This window comes from Chaetodon auriga, chromosome 3, assembly GCF_051107435.1.
Source record: "Chaetodon auriga isolate fChaAug3 chromosome 3, fChaAug3.hap1, whole genome shotgun sequence".
NCBI classification, from domain to species: Eukaryota; Metazoa; Chordata; class Actinopteri; order Chaetodontiformes; family Chaetodontidae; genus Chaetodon; species Chaetodon auriga.
In genome coordinates this window covers 23,571,638-23,596,846 of record NC_135076.1, presented here as the reverse complement: position 1 = coordinate 23,596,846, position 25,209 = coordinate 23,571,638, and the positions used below count along the sequence as shown (strand labels likewise).

The following is a 25,209-nucleotide window of genomic DNA, read 5'->3' as shown; positions in this document are numbered from 1 at the left end:
GACACCAGTTTTTAAGACTTCCTGAGAGTCGTTTCACTTCCCCATTGATAATTTTCAGGAGGTCCTCTCCTCCATTGACAGATTTAAGTTATGCGAAAGCTTCGGGGGGGGGGGCTTGAAAATCATCCCCATCACCTTCTTTCTCTGTAACAGCAGTTGCTGTATGAAACCTGAGCCCAGTGGGGCAGCTTAAGGGGAAAGTCCCCTGCCCTGCTGCACCACATGGGGGTATGGCTGAGGGAGTGAGAGGCACTGGGCTGTGTGGAAACTGTGATGACGAAAATTAATCTGAGGGATTGATGCAGCTCCTTTCACAGGTGTCAAGATCTGAACATCAGTCTGCAGACATCATGTGATCAGTCCTCATCTTCTCAATGGGATTCAGGACAGTGTGGGATCAAAGCTGCATCTGCACTGCCTGGCATTGTCATAACTAAGGGGCAGGGTTTAACAAGCTTCAGTGTATTTGAGGATATGTACAAACAAACAAATGCAGAAGGATCTTTTTATAAGGAAGCTCGTGTTTTGGCAAAAAGAAAAAAAGAAACTTAAGTCATATCTTTCTACATTTCTAGGCATATCACAGGGAATAATAGTCTATGATAGCTGTAAAGGCTGCATGTGCACATTTTCTGAGAGGTCTGTGTGTGTGTGTCTGTCTGACTTCCATGATGAGTGTGTGACTTCAGTTTGCCACATCACACCAGAGGCGGCAGTCAGCCCGCACGGAGTGTCCGCTGTCACCTCGCCACAGTGTGGATGCACTGCTCGAAATAAAGATGTTCAGGAGGACTTATGATGACGGATAGAGCTTCAAAAGCCTCACAGAGCAACAAGATGAAGCTGAGGTGCGATAACTCGGTGAGTATGTTTGTTTGTTGTTTGTAATTCCGTCACTATGGGCTGTGCGCAGCTGCACTTTAATCACATTCAGAACGAGCCAACACAACACGAGCTCTTCTATAGGCTGCTTTATTTCTTATTAACATACTGGAAATGGGATCATATAAGCGGACAGGAGGGGGGGAATCATAAAAGTACCGAGTGATTTCTTAGAAAGAAACTTGATCATTCTCATCTTTCCAAATCGCTTATACAAGACATCATGCTTGACCTCACTGCGTTTGCCTTCTTTTCTTTGTTTTAAGGGGAACTAGCAGCTCCTGTGGCGATGTAAGAGACACATAAGAAGGCAGTTACTGATGACTCATGGCGACAATGTCCCAAACATGGCCCATCTTTACTGCTGTCCTCGCGCTGGCCGTGCAGCTCTGCACAGGTAAGCTCACACCGAGCGGCTGGCAGAGAAAGTACGATTTAATATTCGTTTCTTCATGTGATTTGGAAAAGTTGGACAGTGGATGTGGATGATTGACAAAGTGGTGAACCTCGCGCCATCCTCGCTTGTGAACGGCTGAGCCTCTCCAGGATGCCCCTCTCATACCCAGTCATGATCCTATCACCTGTTATCAGTGAATCTGTTCACCTGTGGAATGTTCCAAACAGATGTTTTTGGGGCATTCCACATCTTTCCAGTCTTTAGTTGCTCCTGTCCCAACTGGTTTGAAACATGCATAAAATTCAGAATAAGCAGATATTTAAAAAAAATCAATGAAGCTGATGAGCTCACACATTAAATATATTGTCTTTGTACTGTTTTCAATTGAGTATATGTATAAAAGGATTAGCAAATGACCACATTCTGTCTTATTTGTGTTTTACACATCATCCCAGCTCTTTTTTAAATTATGGTTGTACATAAAAAGCCTTTCTAGAAAGTTGTGTTTGTCATTGTTTCTCATTTTTTTGTAATATGTCATCAGTCATGTTTGTAAAATGGATCTTTCTAAGGATGGTGTGTTTTGTGTCTCAGCTTTGTCATCTGCTCCAAGATCAGTTCTTACATTCACAAAACTACAAAGCACGTAGGTGCAGTCTGAATAAGTTGTCATTTCTACTTTTAGGTGAGAAGTCTTGTGCCATCTGGTCCAGCGCTGGACCTGTGGTGCAGCGAGACTCCAGTTTTAGGGTTTATTGCGCCTGTAAGTGCGAGCGGAAGGGATCCATGTTCAGCGGCCATCCACCCACACAACAGAGCCACAGAGACTTTAATTCTACAGCTATATATTTTAATGTGGTAAACATAACCAAGAGCAGAACATTCAGCTGTCGGTGTACCTGTCCGCCTGTTCTGGACCCCTGTGGCCTGGACATCTCAGCTGGATGTGAGTACAAAAACAAGGAGCATGAAAGCATCCCTCTCTGAAACATTTATCCCACTGAAAAGTTTCTTTATGTGCAGATTTAGTAGATTTCAGACTGGTTTTCTTCAAATGAACTGACTTTTAATACAAGAGGAAGAGTGCAGGGCACCAGAACGTAAACTCAGCATGGGCTCCAAACTTATTTTCATTACTCTCATTTAAAACTTGCATGAATTTTGCACACTAATCCTGGAGAATGTTTTGCCGTGCACGATGTCTCAAGATGAGACTTTCATATCTGAAGGCATGACTGTAACTTTTTAATCTACAAGAGCTGTTAAATTTAAAAAAAAAAAAAACTTGCACTGCTGGTTCTGCTTTCTCTTCTGTACCTCGAGTACACGCTGTTCCCATGTTGTCGACTGAAAGCAGCTAAGTGTCAAAGCTAACTGTGATACAGTGCTTATTCTGACTGCGGAGCTGTGACTGTTAGAGGAGTGAAAAACCGCTTGTTTTGTGACACATGCCAGTTCCCTAATGTGCAACATACATATGTACAATATTATTACTGCAAATACTTGTACCTGAAATGCCACATTGAAAAAGACTAAATTTGTTAAGGCAATTCAGCTGATAACATCAGGGAATAGCACATTAGCTCACTAAATTGTATATTCCTCATACAAGTAATATGTTACTGCACTTTCAAATGATTTAAAAAGCCTTGTTTAGACTGTTTGTTAGATTTTTTGTTCTCTGCTTCATTCTAATCTTTGTCTTCTTTGTCCTTCAGACCTACCAGATCAACCGAAAAACATTTCATGCATCTACAAGGTCAAAAGTAATGAAAGTGGAGTCGTGTTGTGCACCTGGAACCGAGGACGAGACACTTATCTGCGGAACAGTTCAGTGCTGTTGTGAGTCTGAAAGGGAACTTGAGGGAACTCGCTATTCGCGTATTGCTTGCACCAATTGTCAAATGAAACTTGGATTTGCATGTTTTAGGGTAAGAACTGTGTCTGGAAACCACACAGCTGGACCGATGACGTACAGAAGCTCCAGTAAGGGAACTGACTCACTCACAGCCAGTTTCATTGTGCCCAGCTCTGTCCAGCTGGTTTCTGTGTGGGTCCGCGCCCAAAATCCACTGGGCTCTGCAGTGTCCACCATCACCAACTACACACTCAGTGACATTGGTAAGACAGCAGCAGTGAGTGTTTGGTGAGTTTGTGAGGTGCCTGGCACCTTTTGCATATGTTTCATGTGCAGTGGCAGCTGTTTGTCAGGCAAGAAATCACAATGACGACCAGCTTTGCAGCGAAAAGAGTCTTTTGTTTATGTTCCAAGCTTGAAGTTTACGATAAGCGATGACTAACTGAAGGCCAGCATCAATGCAGAGGAATCCTATCTCTTCAATCGCTGCACAGAAAATGTCAAAATCTTATCTGAACCCGTTGCAGCCCGTCTTGTGACAGTTGTTTTTTCATTCTGAGCAGCAATGCCTTCCACTCCTGAACTTGGCCATCCAGAGTGCTCTTCCCGTGAGTGCATCATCCGCGTGAAGCAGCCCGTGAGGATTCAGCACCTGGAGATCCAATACAGAGCAGAAGCACAGACATGGACATCTTATCCAGACTCAGTAAGAAGTCTTAGCTGTTCAGGTTGTTCCACAAAATGCAGGGACTTCCAATGAAATGTCGCAAGAGATATTAAAGGTTGCTTAAAACCTTTGAAGACATACAGTCACTGCGAGATGTGCCGATTCAAAGCCAAAGTCAGATATGAGTGGCAGGTTGATGTGCACAGAGGTGAACTCACAGTGTTGCACAAGCTGCAAAAACAAGGTGAAATTTGACCTTTTACACTCTGTCGGGTGTTCTTACAGCCTGATCATAAATGCAGAAATGTTTGATGAGTTGCGTGTATTTTGACTTACAGGCTCTGCAGATGGGTTTGATTCAGGTTCGGGCCATCTCCGCTCTGGAGCCCTCCAGGTTGTACCATTTCAGAGCCAGATCTAAGTTCAGCAGCGGCCTGTGGAGTGAGTGGAGCACAGATGTTTCCAGCCGGACTCAAGAGGAGGGTAAGCGAGCCTGTCCGTATTAACCTGCTCTGTTCAAACAGCCTACCTTGGTGTATTTTTGCACTTCCTGAGTGAAAGTACGTCTGATTCTGTCTACAGACAAACGAGTCTTTATAACATCTCTGTGGCACTTTATCTAGACAAGCTATCAGATAATGAAGTAATATTTCCTTTCATTTGGGTTTTCTTGTGCAGTTATCAGCTCGCCACTGGCAGCCCTCAGGAAAGCTACAAAAAGCCACTGAAACAGGCCTTATTTGGCTGTGTGCTAAGAGCGAAATCATTCAGTTGTGATGAGACGCAGCATGCTCAGTGGTTTACACAGAGCTTATAATAAAACTGTACTTCAGTCTTATTATATATCAGTTAAACACTCAGCCAGAGTGAAGAAAAGCGAAGCGGTGGAGAAGTTAGTGATGCCTCATGGGAAATATCGCTGTATATTTGTGATGCAGATGGTGTGGAGATTTGCAGGTCTCTGTACAGATATATAAGATAATGCATGAATGTGCAGCAGTGATATCATCAGCTTTCCACGAATACCCAGCAGCAGCAGAGGTCACGTTTGCTAAACGGTGCCTTAACCCTTCCATCTTCTGTGTTTGAGCATGAACACGTTGGTTACACCTTTTTATCTACTGTCGTCCTCCTGTAGTAGCACACAGTGTCTCATTCCACATATGTGATTACACATGACCATCCCCTCGACCACAGCGAGCCTGATATCAGCCACTGGTTTCATCCAGGACAGCACGAGAAAACCAACCCACAGAGATTAGAAACATACTTGAGGAAGCTAATCTACCACAATAGTTGCCTTTTCACATAAAAGTAATAACACCCTTAAATAGATCCTCCTTAAATAGAAGTGCAGTTGTGAGCAGGTGCCGATTTGAAATCATTACACTCATTGTTTATTTTATTGATGCTGGCTTTGGTTTCTCATTAGATCTGAATTTGGAAAAACGATAACAACAATTGCAAAATAATTTAACTGTTTAATTAGAACCCTGATTCAAAAAGTAAAGTAGAATTTTCAACCTTTTTAACATTTAAAGACAATTTATTTAATGTTTGACCTCATCAGCGTGATAGATTTTTGTAAATATCTGCTTGGTAACAGGTGACAGTATCATGATTTGGTATGAAAGGTGCTGGAAAGGCTCAGTCGTTCACAAGCGACAATGGAGCGAGGTTCACCGCTTTGTGAACACATGATTGGATAAAGGAGATGGACTCAGGAACACTTTGGAAAACTGCTGCCTGTAAACACACTTAGTTTGCAAATGACTGAATTCTGATATTGTTTATGTTCTACGCAGCTTTTCACACACTTTTTTTGGAATCAGGGTTGTAAAATACCTCTTTCCTTTTCCCTTGACCTTATTAAAACCAAATCTGTGGAAACATATTGAAGTGAAACCTTGTCTTTGCCACAAACTGGGCTTGCAGATTCGATGAGAGGTTTAACTCCCTGTTTGCACTTTTATGAACTAACTGTCATAAAACTGACAAAACAGAAATCCTAATAGATTTATCGGAGAATAATATAGAACATCCTTTGGTATTTAACCAGTTTTACAGAGAAATGTCATCAATTCAAATTTGTATCTATTAGCAATTCCAGTGAAATCAGGAAATCTCATGAAGCATCAACCTCATAAAGCTGCTAAAGAGAACGTGGAGTCTCCAGGAACCCAGACAGAACATGAGGGTCAAACTGTGCCGTTTATCTGCCTCACATCCAAAAGACAAACAATAATTATATGCGGGCATTGTTTCAATGTAGTGAAGGGAAATGTGCAGTTTCTTGCATTAAAAAGGCTGCAGCTGGGTGGCTAAAACTAAAGTCTCAGTTCTCCAGCAGCACCTGAACTCACCAACAATAACTGACAATATAAAGGCAACAAGATGCTCATTGTCATGGATGTTATCTCAAGCAACCTTCGAGCATTCGGTTTCTTGGAAGTGTTACTCATTGCTGTCAGACTTGAGCTCACATAGGAAAATGTAACAGAGCTGCAGGCTGGATGTTTGTCACGTTTTAGGGAGTTTAAAGGGAAATACAGAAATATCAAACCTATAAACGTGTCTCACTCATTCATTGAAACATGTTGTTTTAGCTCCTTCCGCAGAGCTGGATGTGTGGTACGCTGAACCCGCCTCTGACTTTCAATCCCTGCGAGTTTATTGGAAGGTGAGTTTTAAATCTTATCAAAAAGTTGTTTTTTCTGGGTGAGAGCTCTACTGTTCAAATTGTGAATGATTGTGGAGGATAAAAGGTGCTGGACAGTTTCATGAGATTGAGGGTTTGTAGTGTCCATGTTTGTAGTCCCACTCTGTGTGGGCCTGCAGTGTTGAAGCCACAGTAACACTCTCATCTTCCTGCTACGTTCTGCACAAATTAAAGGTCAACACTTGACCACTTCTGAGTTATGACACCCTCACACACACTTCCACATCCCCACCTTTTACCACATAGACACACACGCTTACACAACCCCACCCTCTGCCACACACACACACACACACACACACACACACACACACACACACAACTACAGTCATTTAATGTCACATGTAGACAGTGAGAGTTCAGTGAAACCTGCTAGCAGACGCCGCAGTTTCAGTTTACAAGAAAAGGGGAGCTGAGCAGAAATGATGTGTCTGCTTTTGCAGTGTGTTGATTTTGAAGTCATCATTTCAAATCTTTTGTTTCGTGTCCTTCAACAAAGGCGCCAAACTCAGTGATTTTAAACATTTCTGTGACTGCAGGAGGCCAACATGTCCATCAGTAGAGGGAAAATCATCGAGTACAAAGTCGGAGTTTACAGCCAAAACTCTGGACTGGTCTTCAGCGCTAACATTAGTGCCGATGCCAGGAATTATTCGGCCCCGTTCTGTGCCAGCTGTGAAGTGATAGTGTGGGCTTGCAACTCCAAAGGCCTGTCCCCTCCTGCCAGAATTACAACCCATCACACAAAAGGTAAAAAAAAAAAAAAAAACTTTGTATGCAGGTTTGATTTTGTCTGTAGCATCATGAAACCAGAATTTGCCTCTTTTTCTGAGTGAGCAGTCTGGTTAAGAGGTAAAAAGCGGATGCATTAGTAATATTGAATCCAGGGTGAAGCATCTATATGACTCTCTCTCTTGCACACGTGCACCTCCGTTTTTCAGCAAACCTCCTGAAGTTAGTGCAAGTAACTAAAGGCAACCACAGTGTCACCATCTCCTGGAGAAAGCCTGAAACTGCACCTCAACATGCAGCCTATGTGGTGGAGTGGTACCCGGAGGGCCACAAACTGGAGGAGCTCAGATGGGTCAGATTGGGCTTGAATGACAACCATACTGTTATCACAGGTGGGACATGCAGAGTTACAGTAAATACAGGTGAAATGACACACCGCCATCATGTTTTCTCTGGGATTCACTCTTATATACCACCATCTTTCCTGATGCAGGTGTTAAGCCTTTTGAGTGCTACGAGGGAGCAGTGCATGTTGTCGATAACGGGAGCTCAGTGAGCGTGGCCAGATTTAAAGGTGTCACCACTGTGGAATCAGGTAAGATCGAAGAAACATAGCTGGGAGAGAACGTATTAACTTTCTTAAAATATTCCTTGATGATCCATCCTGTTGAGCAGTATTTTTGGCTTCTGCTTGCTTGTTCGCAGCTCCAACAGCTGCTCCATCCATTCAAGAGAAGGTGGAGGGGAACAAAGTGGAAGTGACCTGGATGGAGATTCCCAGGGGTCAGCGTCAGGGTTGCATCACCAGCTATACCATCTATCTAGAGTGCGGCAGTGGACACTGGCAGAACCGTAAGAACCGCTTACCTGTATGCTACTGACACATCTTGTACTCTGAGGTGATGGTTCTTTGTACCCTTTGGATGCAGACAGTCACATGAGTGACTTTCCTTAAAATGGTGTTTCAGACTCTGTTCCAGCATCAGAGAGGATGCATGTCATCAAAGACTTGTCTCCAGCTGTCTACAGCCTGTGGATGACGGCCTCAACCGCTGCAGGAGAAGGCCTCGCTGGTCAAAAGGTCAAGTTCTTCATTCAGCGTAAGCAGCTTTTCGAGTTCCTCTTGAAGAATAGTTTGGAAAAAGCACTTAATTGCTCTCTTGATCGATACCACTCTTATGCGTGTACTGTAAATATGAAGCTGGATTCTGGCTCCATGGTGCCTGCTCCTGGCCAAGAAATAATCCAGCACATAACCCCAGCTGTGTTTGTGCAGATTAAACCAAGATATAACGTGTTAATAAGTGAGCTTTAGGGGCGTTTGTAAGGGGATTTTGTTGGCCATAGTGAGGCTAGCAGTTTCCCCCTGTTTCCAGTCTTTATGCTAAGCTAAGCTAATCAGCTGCTGACAGTAGTCTTATATTTAGTGAATATGTGAGAGTGGTATTGATCTTCTCATCTAACACTTGGCTGTACTGGATCACTTTTCTTGATACAATTACAAGAAAACTGCTGTGTGAAATAACATTACAACCAGGGTTGTAAGAGGACTGGACAAAAAAGTTTTGTCCAGCGTTGAAAAGCCAGTTTTTTTCACAGCTGTTACTAATGTCTTCTGATGCATAATATGGCTGTGCAACAGAGCAGCCAGGTGTACGCTCTTACATCCTCCTGTTTCACTGTCACTGTTGCAGAGGAGTCACAACTGTCCCTCCTCGTTGTGTGTGTGGTCGTCTTTATGATCGCGCTGTTTCTGCTGTGTCTGTGCCAGAGTTCAGCCGTAAAGCAGAGGTACGTGAGCAACGGTGGCGAAATACGGATTTATGTGTCAAAGCAGCTAACAAGCCCACACCTTTCTTTTGTTGTTCTGCAAAAAGCACACAATTGTCAAAAAATGGCACAGCATTAAAAGTAAATTGTTGCCACACTGTTCAGCAGTTTTCCACATTCCCCCTCAGGTTCTGGGTGTTCTTCCAGTGCCTCATGCTCAGCGATGTGCCAGATCCTGCAAACAGCAAATGGGCAAAAGAGTGCACCCAGGAGAAGGTAATCATCTGAAAGTGCATCAAATACAAACTGCTGTAAGTCGCAGATCACCGTTCACAGTTTACGCCTGTGTCTCCCTTCAAAACAGGGCAAGATGAAACTCCAGCTGCAGCCGAGCAACTCCAACGTAACCGAGGCCGCGGAGGAGGAGGAGGAGCCCATCCTGGTGGATGTTGAGGAGCTGCCCAAGCCGAGCAGTGACATCGACACCGACGTCTCCTCGCAGCTCCCCCCTCAAACCAGGCTGAGCCCGTTGACGGAGTCGACCATGCTGCTCTCCCCTCTGACCACTTACATCAAGAGCTTGTCCCATGACTCAGACAGCTCCTACCACACGCAGACCTCTCTGGACACAACCGTCGACTACATCTCATCACACGGGATGGGAAATATGGACGAGGAGGATCAGGAGGAGGAGGATCAGGAAGAGTTCGCAGAAATGCTGGGTTTCTTCCCCAGCCTCAACATGGTCACAGGGCCGCTGGCCTTTGGAGGGAAGCTGACTTTGGATGCAGTCAAAATCGACTGCAATGACTTTTTTCAGAACAACAATTTTTAGAGGAAGAAGACTGCTAAGAATCAGGACACGGTGACTGGAGGTGGTGACGGGAGTTCTTTCTGTTTCAGTGTCTTTTTTGGGTCACGCATCTCGCTGAGATGTCCATGAACTACCTCCTTGCTTCAGCTCTCTCACTGAAGTCCTCCAGAGCTGTTATGCAATAATCATCTTTGACTGGAAAATTGCTTTTGTTTCCATTTCATGCATTACCATTGTTTTCTCTTCCGAGCAGCACTGGACACTAATAACATGGCCAAAGTGAACACAGTACAGGCAGCAAGACAGAGAGTCAGATTTAGTCATTTCTGAGCAGATATTTTGACCTGTCATGGTAAGAAAAGTGCTGGTGTGACTAATAGCATGTGTCAAGTGTCCCAGTATGTTGTGACAGTGAGGCAGCATGCCCAGTACCACGACCATTTACATCATTTTTTTTATTTACACCTGTGCTTTCCTTACTGTGACATGTCAGTGTCTCATGTGCAGGCGCATGCTCTGTTATAGCCTAGCATTGTTGACCATCCTGTATATAGGCTGTGCCTTTAAACACATCTACGCTACCTCAATCTTATCTACAACAGGAGAAAATTTCATGTGTTAGTGGTTAAGCGGGTAATTTTGCTGCACGATGACAGATGTTTCTAGTTATTTTGCTGACGATCAGACTCTATTTAAATGTTTAATATTTGGAAACAAGAATCTGCAGCTATGCTAGTAGCAGCTCTGTGGAGACTGTAGTTAGGCATTTGCTGCTTTGAGCTAAATGCTAACATCCTAGTGTTTGCAGGTATGTTTACCACATTCACCATCTCATTTTAGCACGTTTACAGCTAAAGCTAACAGTTTTGTAAGTATAGCTCATAAATCAAAGTACTGGTCAAACTGCGATGATGACTGAGCTAACATAAATACTTAAGGGATCACCAAAATTATTACAATTCAAACATGAATGTGTGGAAAAGATTTCATGGCAATCCATCCAACAGTTGTCCAGACATTTCACGAAAAGCCAAAAATGCTGCAACCTGGAGGCAGCACCAGAGGAAAAGTCGAGCCACAATCAGAATGTGACATTATGAAAAGCTGGAAAATGTTTTAAAAAATTATGTTTGCAGGCCAGTTTTGAGCAGCAACCTCTCCATACAGATTAACAACCAATCGCCTTCTGTGGTGTGGATAACTGTATCAGTTCAGCTCAAACAGAAACTTTTAAGGGTTTTGCAGCCTCAATGGAAGAATCTGATTTGTCAGTGTTAATGTTGATGTGAATAAACAAGTGATTTCAGCCTCTGCACTTGAAGAGATGAACAGTATGTATGTAGTAGTATACATATGCAGCAACAATATGTCTAGCTTTAACTCTGATAATTCTACATAATCTAGTGTGCACGAAGGATTAAAAAGAAAGTGACAATGCAAAAAATTTATCGACCATCTTTATTTACCGACAGAGGTCTCTAATAGCAGGGCTAGAATTCACACATTTGTAGAGCACTTCAGTTGTTCCACACAATGAACGACTGTATTTCTTTCAGAGCAATTATGCAGTGGTGCCACTGTGGAAGCTACAGGGCAAGTCAACAGTGGAGGAAAATATCAGCACAGAACAGACTGCAGAAACAAACTGAAGCTGGGCTGAGTTTACGTCTGTGGAAGGAGTGGAGCGCAAACAGTCGGAGAAGGCCTGAGGGCTTCCAGAGGACTGCAGCCACATCTCCACTGTCTTAAGACACTTCCTCTCCGCATCACTCTTTAAAGTAAAAAGGCATTAACTGACTTGAACATGGCTAGTAATCAAAGATGAAATGGGTAGGGAGGAAGAGACATCAGATGGTGTATAGCACCCCAAATACGAGAACGTCAGAACACACGGAGTAACGTCAGCTTCAAATTAATCCACTTGACAGCTGTCTCAGGATCAATGCAAATTTTGTTCAGTAATCACCAATGTGTTCCTCTAAAATGACCTAATGTTCCTCCTTTAGAACATTTCAGTACAAAAGAACCTTAATACAGATTTAGGCGCCATTTCATCAATGCATTCAAATGTAGACCGCAGCCCCCCGACCAAAGATCAAGGCGCGTCCTATTTGCACCATGTGAAATACAGTCTTTGAAAGAATTTATGAAAATAGTTAAGATTTACAGGCTGAAGATCATAGAAGAATAGACCTCCTATATAAAATATAAAACAATACCCCAGTGCTAAAGAAAAAAATCTGTAAATCTCAATGAGTGAAGCTCTAACTTCATCAGAAATACCTGGTGTGGCAGAGCTTATGAGCTTGGGTTGGAGCTCCACAGTGCCCATTTCAAAAGCGAGCAAGCAATGGCTCACACCAAGCTAAAGACACTCTTGTTATGCTTACATTTCAAAATGCATATTTTCAAGCAGCAATTACAAAAATTTATCAATGGACAATGCATAACCTCTGAAAAAAATACTGTATGAAAACATCCCTGCTACTTTGTTTCCAAGTACAAAACCTCTACCAATAAGTTGCTCCAGAGTAGCAAGAAGTCCTTTTCTCTTTTTTTTTTTTTTTTTTTTGATAATTTCTGTTTTTTTTTCCAACTTTGTTTTGTTTTTACTGGGTAAAACTCAGTCCTCACGTTGAGTGCCATTGTTAATGACACTCTTCTCCATCATTTCACTTTGCTGAAGGATCCAGGAACATGCAAGCCTCATAGTGGAGGTGCTCAAGAGGCTCCTGTAGGCCTGAGGGACAGCAGCCGCGGGTTAAGCCAGGGCTGGGAAGGCCTCTGGGTCGTCCACGTTGGGCACAGACGCGGATGACTGCGAGGGAAGGCAAACATTAAGCAGGAGTTAGACCATTCAAACATTTGAAAATGTGCCACAGAAGAATCTCGGTAGATAAAAACACGTTTCAATGCAGAATCTTATGCGCTAATGCAATGACACCACTGCTAAGCTTATAGAAGGTTATCTACCTTGTCAGTCCTTCCTCCACGCATCGGCCTGGGGGCTTCAGCGCCACCGGCACCCCCAGCACCGCCGCCACCACCTCCGGCACCGCCGCGGCCCCGGCCGCCCCGGCCCCCACGTGGTCCACCGCGTCCACGGCCTGGACGGCCCAGGTCTCCGAAGTTGATCTCCAGCTGGGACGTAATGTCATTGGCTGGCTTCCGGAAGTGATGCGCATCCTCTAACTAAAATAGAAAAATAGCGTTGAAAAGCCAGTAATGATTTTTTGTTTGCATGTATGATTTGAGCTCAGACACTGAGCAGCATCAGTAGAGACTTTACCTTGGAATCATCCACCTCAGGGTCGATCAGATCACTTTTCTTGTCCTGTGTTGGAAAACAATACAAACATTAGCACAAAATACAGAGCAAACAATGTTTGTGTCAACAGCAAAGGCCAACGTTTTAAGAGGAGCTACAATTTACTAACAGATTACGAAAACTGTCTACAGTTCCTGCCTGCATTTATGCACTGAACTGAATATAAACTGCTTTTGGTCTTGAATGAAAATGCAGAAGGACGGAGAGACAAAAGTGTTTACCACACAGACAGAAGCAGAAAAATGTGAGTCACTGTTGGCTTTGGCTTTCACTGTTGAATTTCTGGTTTACCTATAGCTTAAAAAACTCTCTGCGTGACATCTCTCTGTTTAAGCATCCTGTTAGTCAATGAGCCTATACTGACGTCAGGCAGCTTCGCCTCATCCTGCGGAGACCAGCGTGTGTGACGCACTGCTATCAAAGAGCTTTTGCACTTACATTTAGCAGCTAATTCAGACAGTGATGATTGTGTAAACCCCCTCCAGCCCACTGCCATTCACAGGAAACTGATGCAACACCTGTCAAGTCTTATCTTGGGGAAAGACGGCCTTGCAGTTTACTCGGTGAAAACTTCCAAGTGAAGGGGCTTTCCTCTATAACAATGGATTGCTGGGTTTGTCGTTTGGTGCCTGTCTGTACATTTATCTTGTTACACTGCTTTGGATCGTCAAATTGATCACAGACTATCAAACTAATCAACAACTGACCGTGGCTGTGTTTTGACTCACCTCTGCCTTGGACTTGTGCAGCACAAATCCTTTGTTCCAATCATCTCCCTGGTTGACCTTACGGATGTTGAACTCCACCTTGGAGCGCTCCTTGTCCTGCATGGCCTTCCATTCATCCAGAGTCATCTCCTTGGGGCCTTCATCCTTCACTTCCTCAGCCTCATTCTCCCTTCAACACGCACGCACATGCACAGTATTAATGTTAAACATAAATCCTGGTGGCTTTGCACTCGCTGTTCGTGCTGAAAACACGAGCTACTGTAAAAATCAAAGTCTCTTTACAGTTTCTTCTCAGGACAGATGAAGACACAGAACTTACTTATTCTCAGAGTCAGCGGGCGGATGCTCCTCTCCTTCAGGGTTCTCCTCAGTGACGTTTGATTGGTCAAGCTCACTATGAAGAAAAAACCCATGGTAAAATTAGGGCTAGGCAATTAATCAAATCTTATTTCCAATTATGGTTCTGCCCTCCAACAATAATGTAAACAAGATAACCTTGATAAAAGGACTATTGGGCCAAACTCCATTTCTCTAATTACTGTCTTGTGCTATAAATCTAACACATTGCTTTCCTTTCCAGCGGTGGGCTTTCTCCCCTCCCTAAAAGCCCAAACTCTCTCTCAGCACGGCATCTTTGGCTCAGCTTTCTGCGGTCAAGTGAGCTCTCGAGAACCTGGTCAACTCTGCTGCTGCTTGGATTTTGATGCACCATCTATCTGTGGTTATAGTACTGGTGCTTGGAGAGGCCAAAAAGGACGAGAGTTGCATTTCAGCAATCCTTTCACACATTTTATCAACTGAAAGCAACATAATACTCATCATATAGTAAATAAGTCTTAGATTTATCATATCAGTATTATTACTTGACACCAAGACCCACCTATCTTATGCATTTCTAAAGGAAACAACCATTAAACACCATTAAGTGTTTCCTAAAAATAAATCTTAAGAGGAGAAACCCTATCACACACACACCAAAGTGTCATTTCCTAAAGGTATCAGTAAGAAAGTGTTTAGGTCAGAGCTCAAAATAAACAGCGCCCATCATCAAGTGAAAATAGGTATTAGATACAGATATTTCCTGGGACACCTCCGGGACAAAAGGGATTCATGTATAAGTATGTATGTATGTACGTATAACTATCGTTGAGTCCTGAATACAGAGTACGTCTTCTCGTGCTGTTTCTATAGCTGACAAAATCCAAAAGGATGCAGTAAACTTACCATTGAGAGGGGACTCGCCCTAATTTTTCCCTGATAATACCACAATGTGAACACAGAATGTGTGCTGAGATCAGCAGGGGGCGTTAGCTGTTAGCAGCGGAGGCCTGTGGTGTGTCAGGCTAACAGAGCTAACAGCTAAAAGAGCTAAAAGAGCTTAGGCACTCGCATTAGAGGCGCTTGACATCGGAGTTTCCATTTTAATGAACTTCTGTCCGAGATGAAAATAACCAGATGCATTTACTCCAGTTCCATACTGAAGTACACTGCTGAGGTACTTGTACTTTGATAACAAAAAGTTATTGCTGATTACAAAGTATTTTACATAATTTATGTCACTAACAGCTATAGATGATAAAGTAAAGGCAACACTGGGATTTTGGGATTGTTCACACTCTATTGGACCATTTTTTAGGACAATGGTTAAGAGTCTTTGTTCAGGTGTGCTCCGACTCCCCAATCTCCCATCATGCAAAGTTTCTGTTATGTTGCATTTATAAGTACTTACTTGAGTTCATCCTTGACGGTGCCCCAGTTGTGAGATCCACTTCCACCACGCTTCTCCTCACCTTTCAGACTACTGAAACAACATTTGCTTTAGCCAGGATCATGACACAAAACACAGACATCTTCAACAGACCCGATAAAAAGTAATACTTCATCAAAGAGCTTTATAAGAGCTGTAAAAGTACTTACGATCGGTCGCTGCCACTGTGTCTATCAAATTCGCGTTTTCCTCGGGAATCAAAGCCATCGCTGCGGCCCATGCCGCGTCCTCTGCCTCCACGGCCTCCTCTGCCGCCGCCGCCACGTCCTCTCATCGGCCTGTCACCAATGGGTCTAAAGACAGGGACAAAGAACACGTCAAATACGCGTCAGAGCACAGGTTTCTCTCGATCAGAGATCCATCAACAGGCTTTACTTTATTACTTCAGCTGAGTTGTTTTTGAAGTGGACAGTAAAATCATCATAGAATGACAAGAAAAGAATTTTCACATGTTCAGGTGCTATTAATGACAACTCAATTCTTTAGGATTATTTGAATGACACGTCTACACACAGTGATTATGGTTTTTAGTTTAGCCTCGGCTGAATGACGTTTGAAGTTGGTCTAAATCTACATTTGGATATTTTACAATTTTAGTCAGTAAACTGGTGAGATAAAGAGCTGCATGTGTCTACAGCAGTTTGGGCAAAACTAACACACTAAGCCTTATCATTGTAAGCAACGCCTTTGACAGTTGCCGACCCTCCCCCACCCCCTACTGAGTACTTTTGCCATATGTGGAACTTGGAAACACCCTGTAAAAAAGGTATAGTAATGAAAATATCTGCTGACTGGAGACGTAACTCACTTCTCCACTGAGAATTCGCCTCCCTCGGGTTTCTCGCCAGCGTCACCGGCGGGCCTCTCGAAGCGGCGTGGGGGTCGCCTATCCACAGGCCGCCTGTCTGTGGGGGGGCGCCCCTCTCCCTGGCCGCCCTGGGGTCTGGAGCCATCGCCCTCCGGCTTGCGGCCCATTCTCCTCATGCCGGCACCTAGGATTGACCACAACAGAAGGATTAGAGGACCAATAGCACCGATAGATCAGGACCCACTGCAGAGCCCCAGACAAGAGAAACAAGAGGAGGTGATTGTTCTGTTGAAATGGAGCAAATAATTACAATTAATTGTGTTGAATTAAAGAGCTATGGCAGCTGGTGGGATCCATTTATGACATATTGTGCAACTTTCTTCTGTCTGCAGTGTAATCAGATTATTAAAACATGGCGTGAAGAATTGAAACTATTGAGTGAACAAAAAATGAAGGATCTGTGGGTCGACTGCAACGATTTATCAACTAGTCGCCGACTATTAAGTTAATTGCCAACAATTCTGATCATTAATTGGTTTGAATATTCTCACTCCAGCTTCTTAAATGTGAGTATTTTCTGGTTTCTCTACTCCTCTGACAGTAAGTTGAATCTCTCTGGGTTGTGGATATTGAGGATGTCATCTGGAGCTTTGGGAAACACTGATGGACATTTTTTCTGACATTTAACAGGCCAAACAACATCGACTGGTCGAGCAAGAGTTTGCAGCACTATCACTCATTTCCTACTCTGGCGGAAATGTGTGCTGGTCAATAAAATCACCCAATCACCCTGTGGCTGGATTTAACATCTACATAGTGTTAACCCTCCAGGGCACATGGTTGACTGCCCATGGCCCAGTGTGACACAACAAGTCCCACCCATAGCCTGAATCACCAGATACCAAAATAGACACCCTGCACTACGCAGCAGCTGGGTGAACCATAGTCAGCGCACCTGTCTCATCTCCTCTCCAGGCAAACAGATATGAGCACACTTGGCAGACTTGCATGATAATGGCCAAGGAAATGCATGTGAATAAGCATCTAACTCAAAAGTCATTTCCTGACTCGGGATGCTTCAATTCCACGTGCTGTCAGACTAGATTAGTGAAAGCACACTGCAACACCAAAATGCACCAATGAGCCAATATTTACAGGCTGTACGGTCAATTTTAGGGCAACCTACACATAACATCGAGTGAAACAAATTGGAAAGTAAATCACGTGCATTGAGCGCCAATCAAAAGTGGGTGGCACGTTGGATGCGGTTTAACACGCCCCACACTACAACCACGAGGTTTAGCAGCATGAGAGCAGCGCTGCTCCTAATGTTTGACAAAGACACCTGCAAAGCCCCCACGTTTAAGTTTTAGTACAGACCTCACAGTATATAACACGCCGTTTTAGCATTTGAAAGATTTTGCTTTATAACTCAGATTTTAAAACCTTTTCATAAATACTCATAAAAACGTATGTATTTTGGGCCAATCCGGGGAAAAGTCAGCAAGAAGTGGCCTCACAGAAAGTCACGAATTGACAGAAGCCAACATTTCCACATCTTGAGGCAACTTTCTCTAACTCAGACAGGCAGGCTGTCGGCTTCTGCCAGTTCAACAAGGCCGACAGGGAGGAGGGGGGGAAGCCAAAACAAGTTGGCCTGCAAACTGTTTATCACCAAATCGCTTAAGCCCCACACATCGCATTGCATTACCCGTTTGTGTAAATGTCATCCTCCCTGCAACTGACAGCCAACAGGGGCATAAAAAACAGCCATGCGGACCTCATGTCACGGGGGCTTATGAACCGTTGCTAGCTAGTAAGCAAGCAACTTAGCCTGTTAGCCTAACATCTTTTAGCTGCAGCTTGACAAAGATCTAAAACGCGGAAATTAATCTCACCATCTTTCTTAAGTGGGACAGGTGCCTGGCTCTCCTCCTTCTTATCAGCCAGGGGGGTCTTTCTGTCTTTTTGGGACTCCTTTTTGGTCTGCTTGGCAGCCTGGGCTACAGTCTTGGCGGCACCAGAAGCAGGAGCCTCCTTCCTCTTCACTTCGGCTTGCTTCAGCAGCTCAAACGGATCCTGCTCATCGTCAAATAACTGGTCGAACCGATTGGTTATGGCACAGCCAAAACCTTCTTGCATTTGTCCGGGCATGATGGCGCCCCTTCAGCAGGATTTTCCTCCGATTCTATGAGGCTTGGTGCGAACACTTCGCTAGATGAAGCCACAAGATGGCTGGGAAAAGGACCTTCTTCTCTTCCGGCGCGATAGACATCCGGGACCTCGGCGTGGGGCGCAGGTGGGGCATGTAGTTTTTTGAAAATGAGATGCCGTTGCCTTAGTCACTCAATAAACCAACGTAAAACTACAATACCCACAATGCAATTCTCTCCAGTGTTGTTAGCTTCTGTAAAGCCAAGCATGGGTGCTCTCGCAGACACACTCAGAGCTCTTGTTTTGACTGCTCAGAAAAACCTCTTCAGAACTGTTATCCTCAAAAGTGCATCAGTTTTAAATCTAAAGAGGGCTCAACTACTCTGTCACCTTGTTTTATGCGCCCACAACACCTTTACAAACCTCTGAAGGAGGTGGCAGGTGCTTCTCTTTGCGGCTGTCAGTTTACTTAGACGCCAAGCTGGTGAAGAAAGGTCAACATGTAATTTAGTAATTACAATCTTCATCAAAGAGTGATACTACAGTGACAGACTGGTGATTTTAATCTGGCTCAGATTCAGATGAACCCCAGGCCATCTTTAAACCCTGCATGCACTGCTAGTGTAGCAATGAAGAACCAGTGAAGAAGGCAATAATAGTCATCTTTTAACTGGCAGTCAGAAATAAAGTGCTGGATGTCCTGAAGCCTTCTCCACTTAAACAAAAAACTATCTGATTTTCGGTCCCCCAAAGTCAGCTCCTACTTTACGTAAACATCTTTGATCCTTGTCTTCAGTTGTCAAACCTGCAGTCGGAAAGCTGAGTGTGATGTTTGATAGTGACCTTTCTTTTGAAAAACGAATGTTGTTCAGTCATGCTTCCATATGTGAAGGAGCATCGCAAACATCTGGTCTTTCCTCTCTTGGCCTGACCTCGAGAAGGTCAGCCGTGCCTTCATTTCATCATTCAGGATTGAGCCTAAAAGCAATCTCACGCAGACAAGATCGTATCAGCCCTGTTTTTGCCTCTCATCACCGGTGATTTGTCAGGTTTACAATTGATTTTCGGATTTTACTGATCCCTTTTAAAGGACTTCATGGTTTAGCTCCCAGCTACATTACTGAATTGCTGCTCCCTTATTGGGACGCAACCTCAGATCCTTGGCCAGCAATGTTCTGGCTGTTCCTGAGTCCTGGTTCAGGCAAGGGCAGGCCCAGAACGAGGCTTAGGGTGGCACTGGCCACCCCTGTCATCTGATTGGCCACCTGACATGCCACCCCATTATTGTAAAGTATGATTGGCTATCTGCCCAGTGAGAGGCGGGACCTTATTTCCAACCCTCTGGCAAGTATTTTTGAGGATGCATTGTTTTCTTTTGTAGGCACAATTTCTTTATGTGGATGTAGACAACAAAGGTGCTCCTCTGTTGTGTTGTGATTGGTAGGACTATTTATCTTTTAATGCACTTATTGTAACACAAGCATCAGCTAAATGAGTTTAATGTAAGAAAAACTTGTAATAAACTCCTCTCATTTCTCAGCTGCACTGATCCTCTTGATGCTGGGGAGGATGAGAATAACATTGGGGTAGAACATGATAAGATGCAGTTTGTTTGTGTATTCACACAGTTGTTTTGGTGTGACTTTTACCAGTTTGGAAGGAGGCGACGTTTTCACCCTCATGTGTCTCTTTATGCACACATCTGTCTGTTTGTTTATTAGCATCATTTCTAGAAATCACCACATTTGGGCGACATGGTGGCCCAAGGGTTTACAATCCTGACCACGTAATCATGATGTCCCCTGTTCGAGTCTGTCTGGGGACCTTTGTTGTTGTACTATCTCTGCCAAATTAAGGCAAAAATACCAGAGAAAAATCTTTAAATTGGATGGAATTTGCTTGACACAGTGTCTTTTCAGGGCTCTCCACCTCTAAACACCAACACTTTCACTCTATTGGGAAATCCCGGCACTTTTCAGTCAGGTCCCATTTTGAAATAGCATTTGGTATTTTATTTTATCATCATAACTTCTTCGTGGTCACATTTATTCACTGTTGGAGGAGGTTTGTGCTCTGCTGTGTCCTCTGGTAGAGTGGATGTGATCTCCCTTTTTGGATCATAACCTACATTTATGTGTTTGTCCAGTGCACCATAGCATGTCATAGATTTGTTGAGGTATTTCAGAGTTTGAGTAGCCTCTTGAAGCTAGTTTTTTGACCCATTGGTTAATACTTAGTCTAACAAATTCATATGTGAAGCCCAACAGAAAGGCATTAAACCTAATCCTGAAAGTCTCATTGATCCCTGAAGGTATTTTTGGGGTTGTCGGTGGTGTTTGACCTTATAAGGAAAGTCAAACCCTGCCAGCTGATGGCAGGGAGACAAATGGAGACCAGCACTTCAGGTCTGCTTAACTGTATAATGTGGATAAAAAGAGGATTTTTACAGTTTACATTCAGTAGAGACAACCAAACACACGCAGGATAAAAAGTTAATATTCATAAATGACATACGTTACCAGCTTGATTTCACTGGAATTAAGATTTATCTTCAAGCATTAAGCTAAGTTTAATTAAGAGGCTTAATTACACGTTTTCATTGTAGGAGTGCAAAGAGTTTTTGTGCAGCGTTCGTTTTGTTTAATGACATTATTTCACTTACAGTTTGACTCACACAGCTGTAATTATGGCCACTTATACTGTGATTGTACTTCAAGGAGAGATGTGGAAAGCAATCACTTGGTTTCTGCTTGTCTCTGTCTCACGTTACTGAGCTGAGTGATGCTGAGGTGGTCCAGCCCACAGGGAGACGCCAGTCGCACTGTCAGTCCGTCCTGAACACACTTGACTTTGGGACTGATTATTACCGCTGCGCGTCCGAAGATGACATCTCCAGTCACCAAAGCCATGATAGAGTCCTACGCGCTCATGGTTATGGTCATGGGCACATTTTTCGTCTATTTCTGCGGGATGGTGTGGGCTTTTTGCAACCCGAAACTGAGCGGAGAAGAAGAGGAGTGTGGGACCGGGAAACAAGCAGCGCAGCACGGGGACGACCGCTGGATTTGCGCCCCAAATCCTCCGGAGCGGGATTTCAGGTGCGTCTGTACGCATGTGCCGGCCGCGCCGCACACGGCGGAGGGTCTCACACAGACCACTTATATAAACTTCTGGGATGATACTGATAGTCTGCTGTCAGACTGCACTGCATTTTGCCGCGAGGATCGTGGAATCAACAACCACATTGGAAATAGTCCCTCCTGGACCGCGTAGGCTGCACAGCTGCTCAACTCATCCATGTCTGCATATTTGAGAAATGCGTTTGATTCTCCTCACATAATATCATTGTTATCGGAGTGAGTGCACTGGAAAGAAGCTGTGGATCAAAACGGACAATTCTCAGTTTTATTGTACATTTTTCACAACATGCTGAACATAATTCTGGTTCTTTCCTATAACAGATGCCTGATACAGACAATAAAAATGGAAATGAAACTGCTTCTAAAGTCACCGTAACTTCTTTGGAGTTATTTTGTGCCGTGAATTCAGGCCTGCATGTTGCTGTATGAAGCGGAGGAATGTTATTTTTGTGAGGTCTGCACATGCAGCTCCCAGGTGACAGGAATAAAATACCCTCCATCCCTGATATGCATCAGGATGATCCAGGTCCTGCAGCACTGCTGCGAACACGCTGGGATTCCTTTTCTTTTTCCTTCAGTTTCTTCCTCACTTCACTTTCTAGTTGCAGTAATTTCTCATACAAATCCTCTGATGTTTCCAAGTCAATATCCATCTGCAAAGTGAAACAGAACACATGATTTCATTTTACAAAACGTCCTTTGAATGGACAGTGTTTTGTTGTCCTACCTGGCGTGGTTGTGTGTAGTTGCTGCCCAGCCCAGATGTTAAGCTGTGGTACTTGGCTTGAGGGTCCAGTGATTCAGGCTTTTGCTTAAATAGCCAGAACTGCAAGAAAGAGCAGCATTTTCGTGAATGAATTTCTGCTAAAGTGTGTATGGAAATTTGAAAAACTCCTTTACCTACCAGAGCTTCAGCGCCATTGTAAGGGGTCAGTGTGAAAGTATTGGTGAACATTCTTATCTGATGTCAGGAGAGAAAGATGCATTTACATATGACAGTGATTCCTGTGTGTTGTTCTTCGCTCATCTGTTACAGCACAAAGGTAAACAAGACTAACTGGAAAAACAGGTGTGCGTCAATAATTTGTCAGAGTTGCACTCACAAGCCAAAAGACAGGCATAAGCAGCGTCCAGAGGAAGGCTGGGAAGGAGGGCAGGATACCGTAGGTCAGGTTGGTCATTACAAAACCAGGACAAATGACTGATGAGTACAAACCCTGGAAAGGACAGGCAGGATCACTGTTACTGACATCATGAGAGGTTTAAAAAAAAAACGGGTGTGTGAGAGCTCACCTGTTTGTTGTGGTGTGTGTTGAGTGCCAGGCTGAGCAGGTCGGAGGCGTATTTGGAGGAGCTATAAGGTTGGGTGCCTTTCTGGTGCTGTATGTCCTTCAAGTTAAAAGCTGAGCGGTGAGCGTTACTGGAGGAGGTCCAGATCAACTGGGAGGTCCGGCCTGCGTGGCATAGAACTGGTTCCAGCTCCCTGATCTGGGCCATAACACAGCAGAACAGCACAGAATTACAGCACTCGAGAAAAACAGGTGAAATTGCTGTATCTTAACATGCTGAAGTCCTCTCAGATTCCTTAAACTGAGTGGCAAAGAAACTTAATTAACCTCACCGAGTGTTTCCCAAAGACCTCTAACTCTTGCTGTCTAAATACTAACTGTATTCATCTCTGAACTGAACAACGAGGATGGATTTCTAATTCTGGAGAGTCTAAACAGGAGCTCTGAGAGTGTTTCTCTGTGATGGTAACTTAATACACGTCACCTACAAACACACACAGTAAGCAGAATACTGTCCGCAGTGACCTTATGGCTGGAACACTACAGACTGTTCATTTTTAATGAGCTTCGTTCCTAGGTGACAGACGGGTCGGGTATCACCTATATTTATTCCATCAAGGCTAAATGGCTGACCTGTTTGCCCTGCAGAAAACTGGAGGAAACACAGCTTTGTGTCAGATGCCATGTGTGGATCAGACCACACTGTTAGATCATTCAGTAGCCAAAATAGCCACAACTCACAAGTAAGAAGTGACCAAAGAGGTTGGTTGCGAAAACTTCTTGCAGGCCATCAGGAGTGACGCGGTCCCTCTGTGTCAGAATCCCCTCACCGGTGGCAAACATGCTGACGACACGGCTGTAACGAAGACGTCATAGAAATCTGAGTTTCAGGAGGACAGCATGGGAAATGGATGCTTGAAATAAGCACCGGTGCCGCTCAGGAGTTTGGAGTAGCTTCAGAGGCTGGGTGTTTCTAATACATCCCCAGTGGAGACAACAGATGCTGCATGTGAGTATGTAAAATCAAGTACCTGGAGAAGAGGCCTTTGAAAAAGGCTTTTACATCAAAGTGTGGGTTTGGCATGATGCCTGCGTTGAGGTAGAGGTAGTCCAGTCTGTTATACCTGCAGGAGACAGCCAACCCAATTATGTAACACACATTAAGCTCAGGTGTGTAGAGCAAAACCTGCTCCACACTGGTGTGTCGATGCTGCTGTGTGAGGCTATCCTCCCACCTGAGTTTGACCTCCTGTGCAGCAGCCAAGACTGAGGAGATGCTGCTGGTGTCCAGCTGCAGCAGGGCCACCTGGGCCGTGGGGTGAGAGGTGAGGAGGGCGGAGCGAGCAGCCTGAGCCCGGCGCATGTTCCTGCAGGCCAGACACAGCTGGAGACCCTCGGCGTCCACTGAGAGGAGACGCTCACACAGCGCCAGGCCAATGCCACTGCAGGGAAACACATACAGTGTACTGTAATGCAGCTCTGTGTGCCAAACATCTACAATTTTCACATACTTGTACGTATATTATACTAAAATGTTTATTTTAAACTATCATTGTTCAACTATGTTGTTCTTGTATGTGCGCTTACCTGGTACCTATAATTACAACCAAAACATAGCATTTACGAACTTTACTTGCATTTGCATTGCATTACATTGTGGACCAAAATAATCTTGTTTTTCCACATAAGTGTACTGTATGACAAAATCATGCTGCTGTTTGGGCCAAAACTCTTTTGACAAGGAGATTTTAAAAAGATAAATTAGTAAAATATGAATAATACAAAATCCATGGTTAAAACAATAAACCAGCATTTACATTCAGTAAAAATTCAAAAGGTTTGATTCAAGATCTTGAAGAAAGGCCTCTTTTTTATGAATCCATGACACTTAAGACACCAGAGTTAAGCTTCATTAATAAAAACAATAAGTACAGTCATTACCTATTTGCTCCCGTCACCAAAATCACCTTGTTCATCTTTTCTGGTCCAAACTGTAAACAAACTGCATTCAGAATCCTTCACACATTCCTAATACTACTGCAAATACTACTTTAAAACAACAAGCTCCATCTGCTCAGTGGAAAGTTTTCCAGTGTGAGTCACAGCCTTCGCTCCACCTCCGTGCTGTGATTGGACGCTGCAGCAGCACTCAGCC

At 43.9% G+C, this 25,209-nt stretch overlaps 3 protein-coding genes across 6 annotated transcripts; 1 reads left to right on the top strand and 2 right to left on the bottom strand.

The window, feature by feature from the left end:
* The first annotated feature begins 700 nt into the window (after positions 1 to 700).
* il12rb2 (interleukin 12 receptor, beta 2a) lies at positions 701 to 11,158 on the top strand. The gene is made up of 16 exons (XM_076722864.1): positions 701 to 861; positions 1,149 to 1,279; positions 1,965 to 2,225; positions 2,998 to 3,121; positions 3,210 to 3,400; positions 3,701 to 3,843; positions 4,143 to 4,287; positions 6,411 to 6,484; positions 7,063 to 7,273; positions 7,465 to 7,647; positions 7,749 to 7,850; positions 7,961 to 8,107; positions 8,224 to 8,355; positions 8,950 to 9,046; positions 9,214 to 9,301; positions 9,390 to 11,158. Exons 2-16 carry the CDS (start codon positions 1,210 to 1,212, stop codon positions 9,858 to 9,860), a joined length of 2,439 nt encoding a protein of 812 aa, XP_076578979.1. The 5' UTR covers positions 701 to 861; positions 1,149 to 1,209; the 3' UTR covers positions 9,861 to 11,158.
* Positions 11,159 to 11,278: 120 nt separating this feature from the next.
* On the bottom strand, positions 11,279 to 18,747 carry LOC143318290 (SERPINE1 mRNA-binding protein 1-like). 4 transcript variants are annotated; one of them, XM_076726440.1, is made up of 9 exons: positions 18,370 to 18,747; positions 16,472 to 16,655; positions 15,813 to 15,956; positions 15,625 to 15,696; positions 14,215 to 14,289; positions 13,896 to 14,064; positions 13,129 to 13,173; positions 12,813 to 13,031; positions 11,279 to 12,657 (listed from the first exon to the last, which is right to left on the bottom strand). In XM_076726440.1, exons 1-9 carry the CDS (start codon positions 18,623 to 18,625, stop codon positions 12,601 to 12,603), a joined length of 1,221 nt encoding a protein of 406 aa, XP_076582555.1. In that variant the 5' UTR covers positions 18,626 to 18,747; the 3' UTR covers positions 11,279 to 12,600. The 4 variants fall into 4 exon arrangements, with proteins under 4 accessions (XP_076582555.1, XP_076582554.1, XP_076582556.1 ...); XM_076726439.1 differs by having other exon boundaries at positions 13,896 to 14,067; positions 18,370 to 18,728; XM_076726441.1 differs by having other exon boundaries at positions 13,896 to 14,067; positions 15,625 to 15,693; positions 18,370 to 18,728.
* A 3,399-nt stretch (positions 18,748 to 22,146) lies between these two features.
* hsd17b7 (hydroxysteroid (17-beta) dehydrogenase 7) lies at positions 22,147 to 25,081 on the bottom strand. Its single transcript, XM_076726916.1, has 9 exons — positions 24,996 to 25,081; positions 24,290 to 24,496; positions 24,086 to 24,178; positions 23,796 to 23,910; positions 23,059 to 23,253; positions 22,869 to 22,982; positions 22,670 to 22,726; positions 22,493 to 22,591; positions 22,147 to 22,418 (listed from the first exon to the last, which is right to left on the bottom strand). The coding sequence occupies exons 1-9, from the start codon at positions 25,028 to 25,030 to the stop codon at positions 22,278 to 22,280; spliced, it is 1,056 nt and encodes a 351-aa protein (XP_076583031.1). The 5' UTR covers positions 25,031 to 25,081; the 3' UTR covers positions 22,147 to 22,277.
* Positions 25,082 to 25,209: the final 128 nt, after the last annotated feature.

Coding starts and splice junctions, on each gene's coding strand:
- il12rb2 (XM_076722864.1), top strand. CDS start 1,210: ATGGCGACAATGTCCCAAACATGGCCCATCTTTACTGCTGTCCTCGCG. Junction 8,356..8,949: donor GGTCAAGTTCTTCATTCAGC/GTAAGCAGCTTT, acceptor TCACTGTTGCAG/AGGAGTCACAACTGTCCCTC. Junction 9,047..9,213: donor AGTTCAGCCGTAAAGCAGAG/GTACGTGAGCAA, acceptor ATTCCCCCTCAG/GTTCTGGGTGTTCTTCCAGT.
- LOC143318290 (XM_076726439.1), bottom strand. CDS start 18,625: ATGCCCGGACAAATGCAAGAAGGTTTTGGCTGTGCCATAACCAATCGG. Junction 14,068..14,214: donor CCCGCTGACTCTGAGAATAA/GTAAGTTCTGTG, acceptor GCGTGCGTGTTG/AAGGGAGAATGAGGCTGAGG. Junction 12,658..12,812: donor GTGGAGGAAGGACTGACAAG/GTAGATAACCTT, acceptor CTTCCCTCGCAG/TCATCCGCGTCTGTGCCCAA.
- hsd17b7 (XM_076726916.1), bottom strand. CDS start 25,030: ATGAACAAGGTGATTTTGGTGACGGGAGCAAATAG. Junction 24,497..24,995: donor TTGGTGACGGGAGCAAATAG/GTAATGACTGTA, acceptor GTTTCCCTGCAG/TGGCATTGGCCTGGCGCTGT. Junction 22,419..22,492: donor ACTACACACAACCACGCCAG/GTAGGACAACAA, acceptor TTCACTTTGCAG/ATGGATATTGACTTGGAAAC.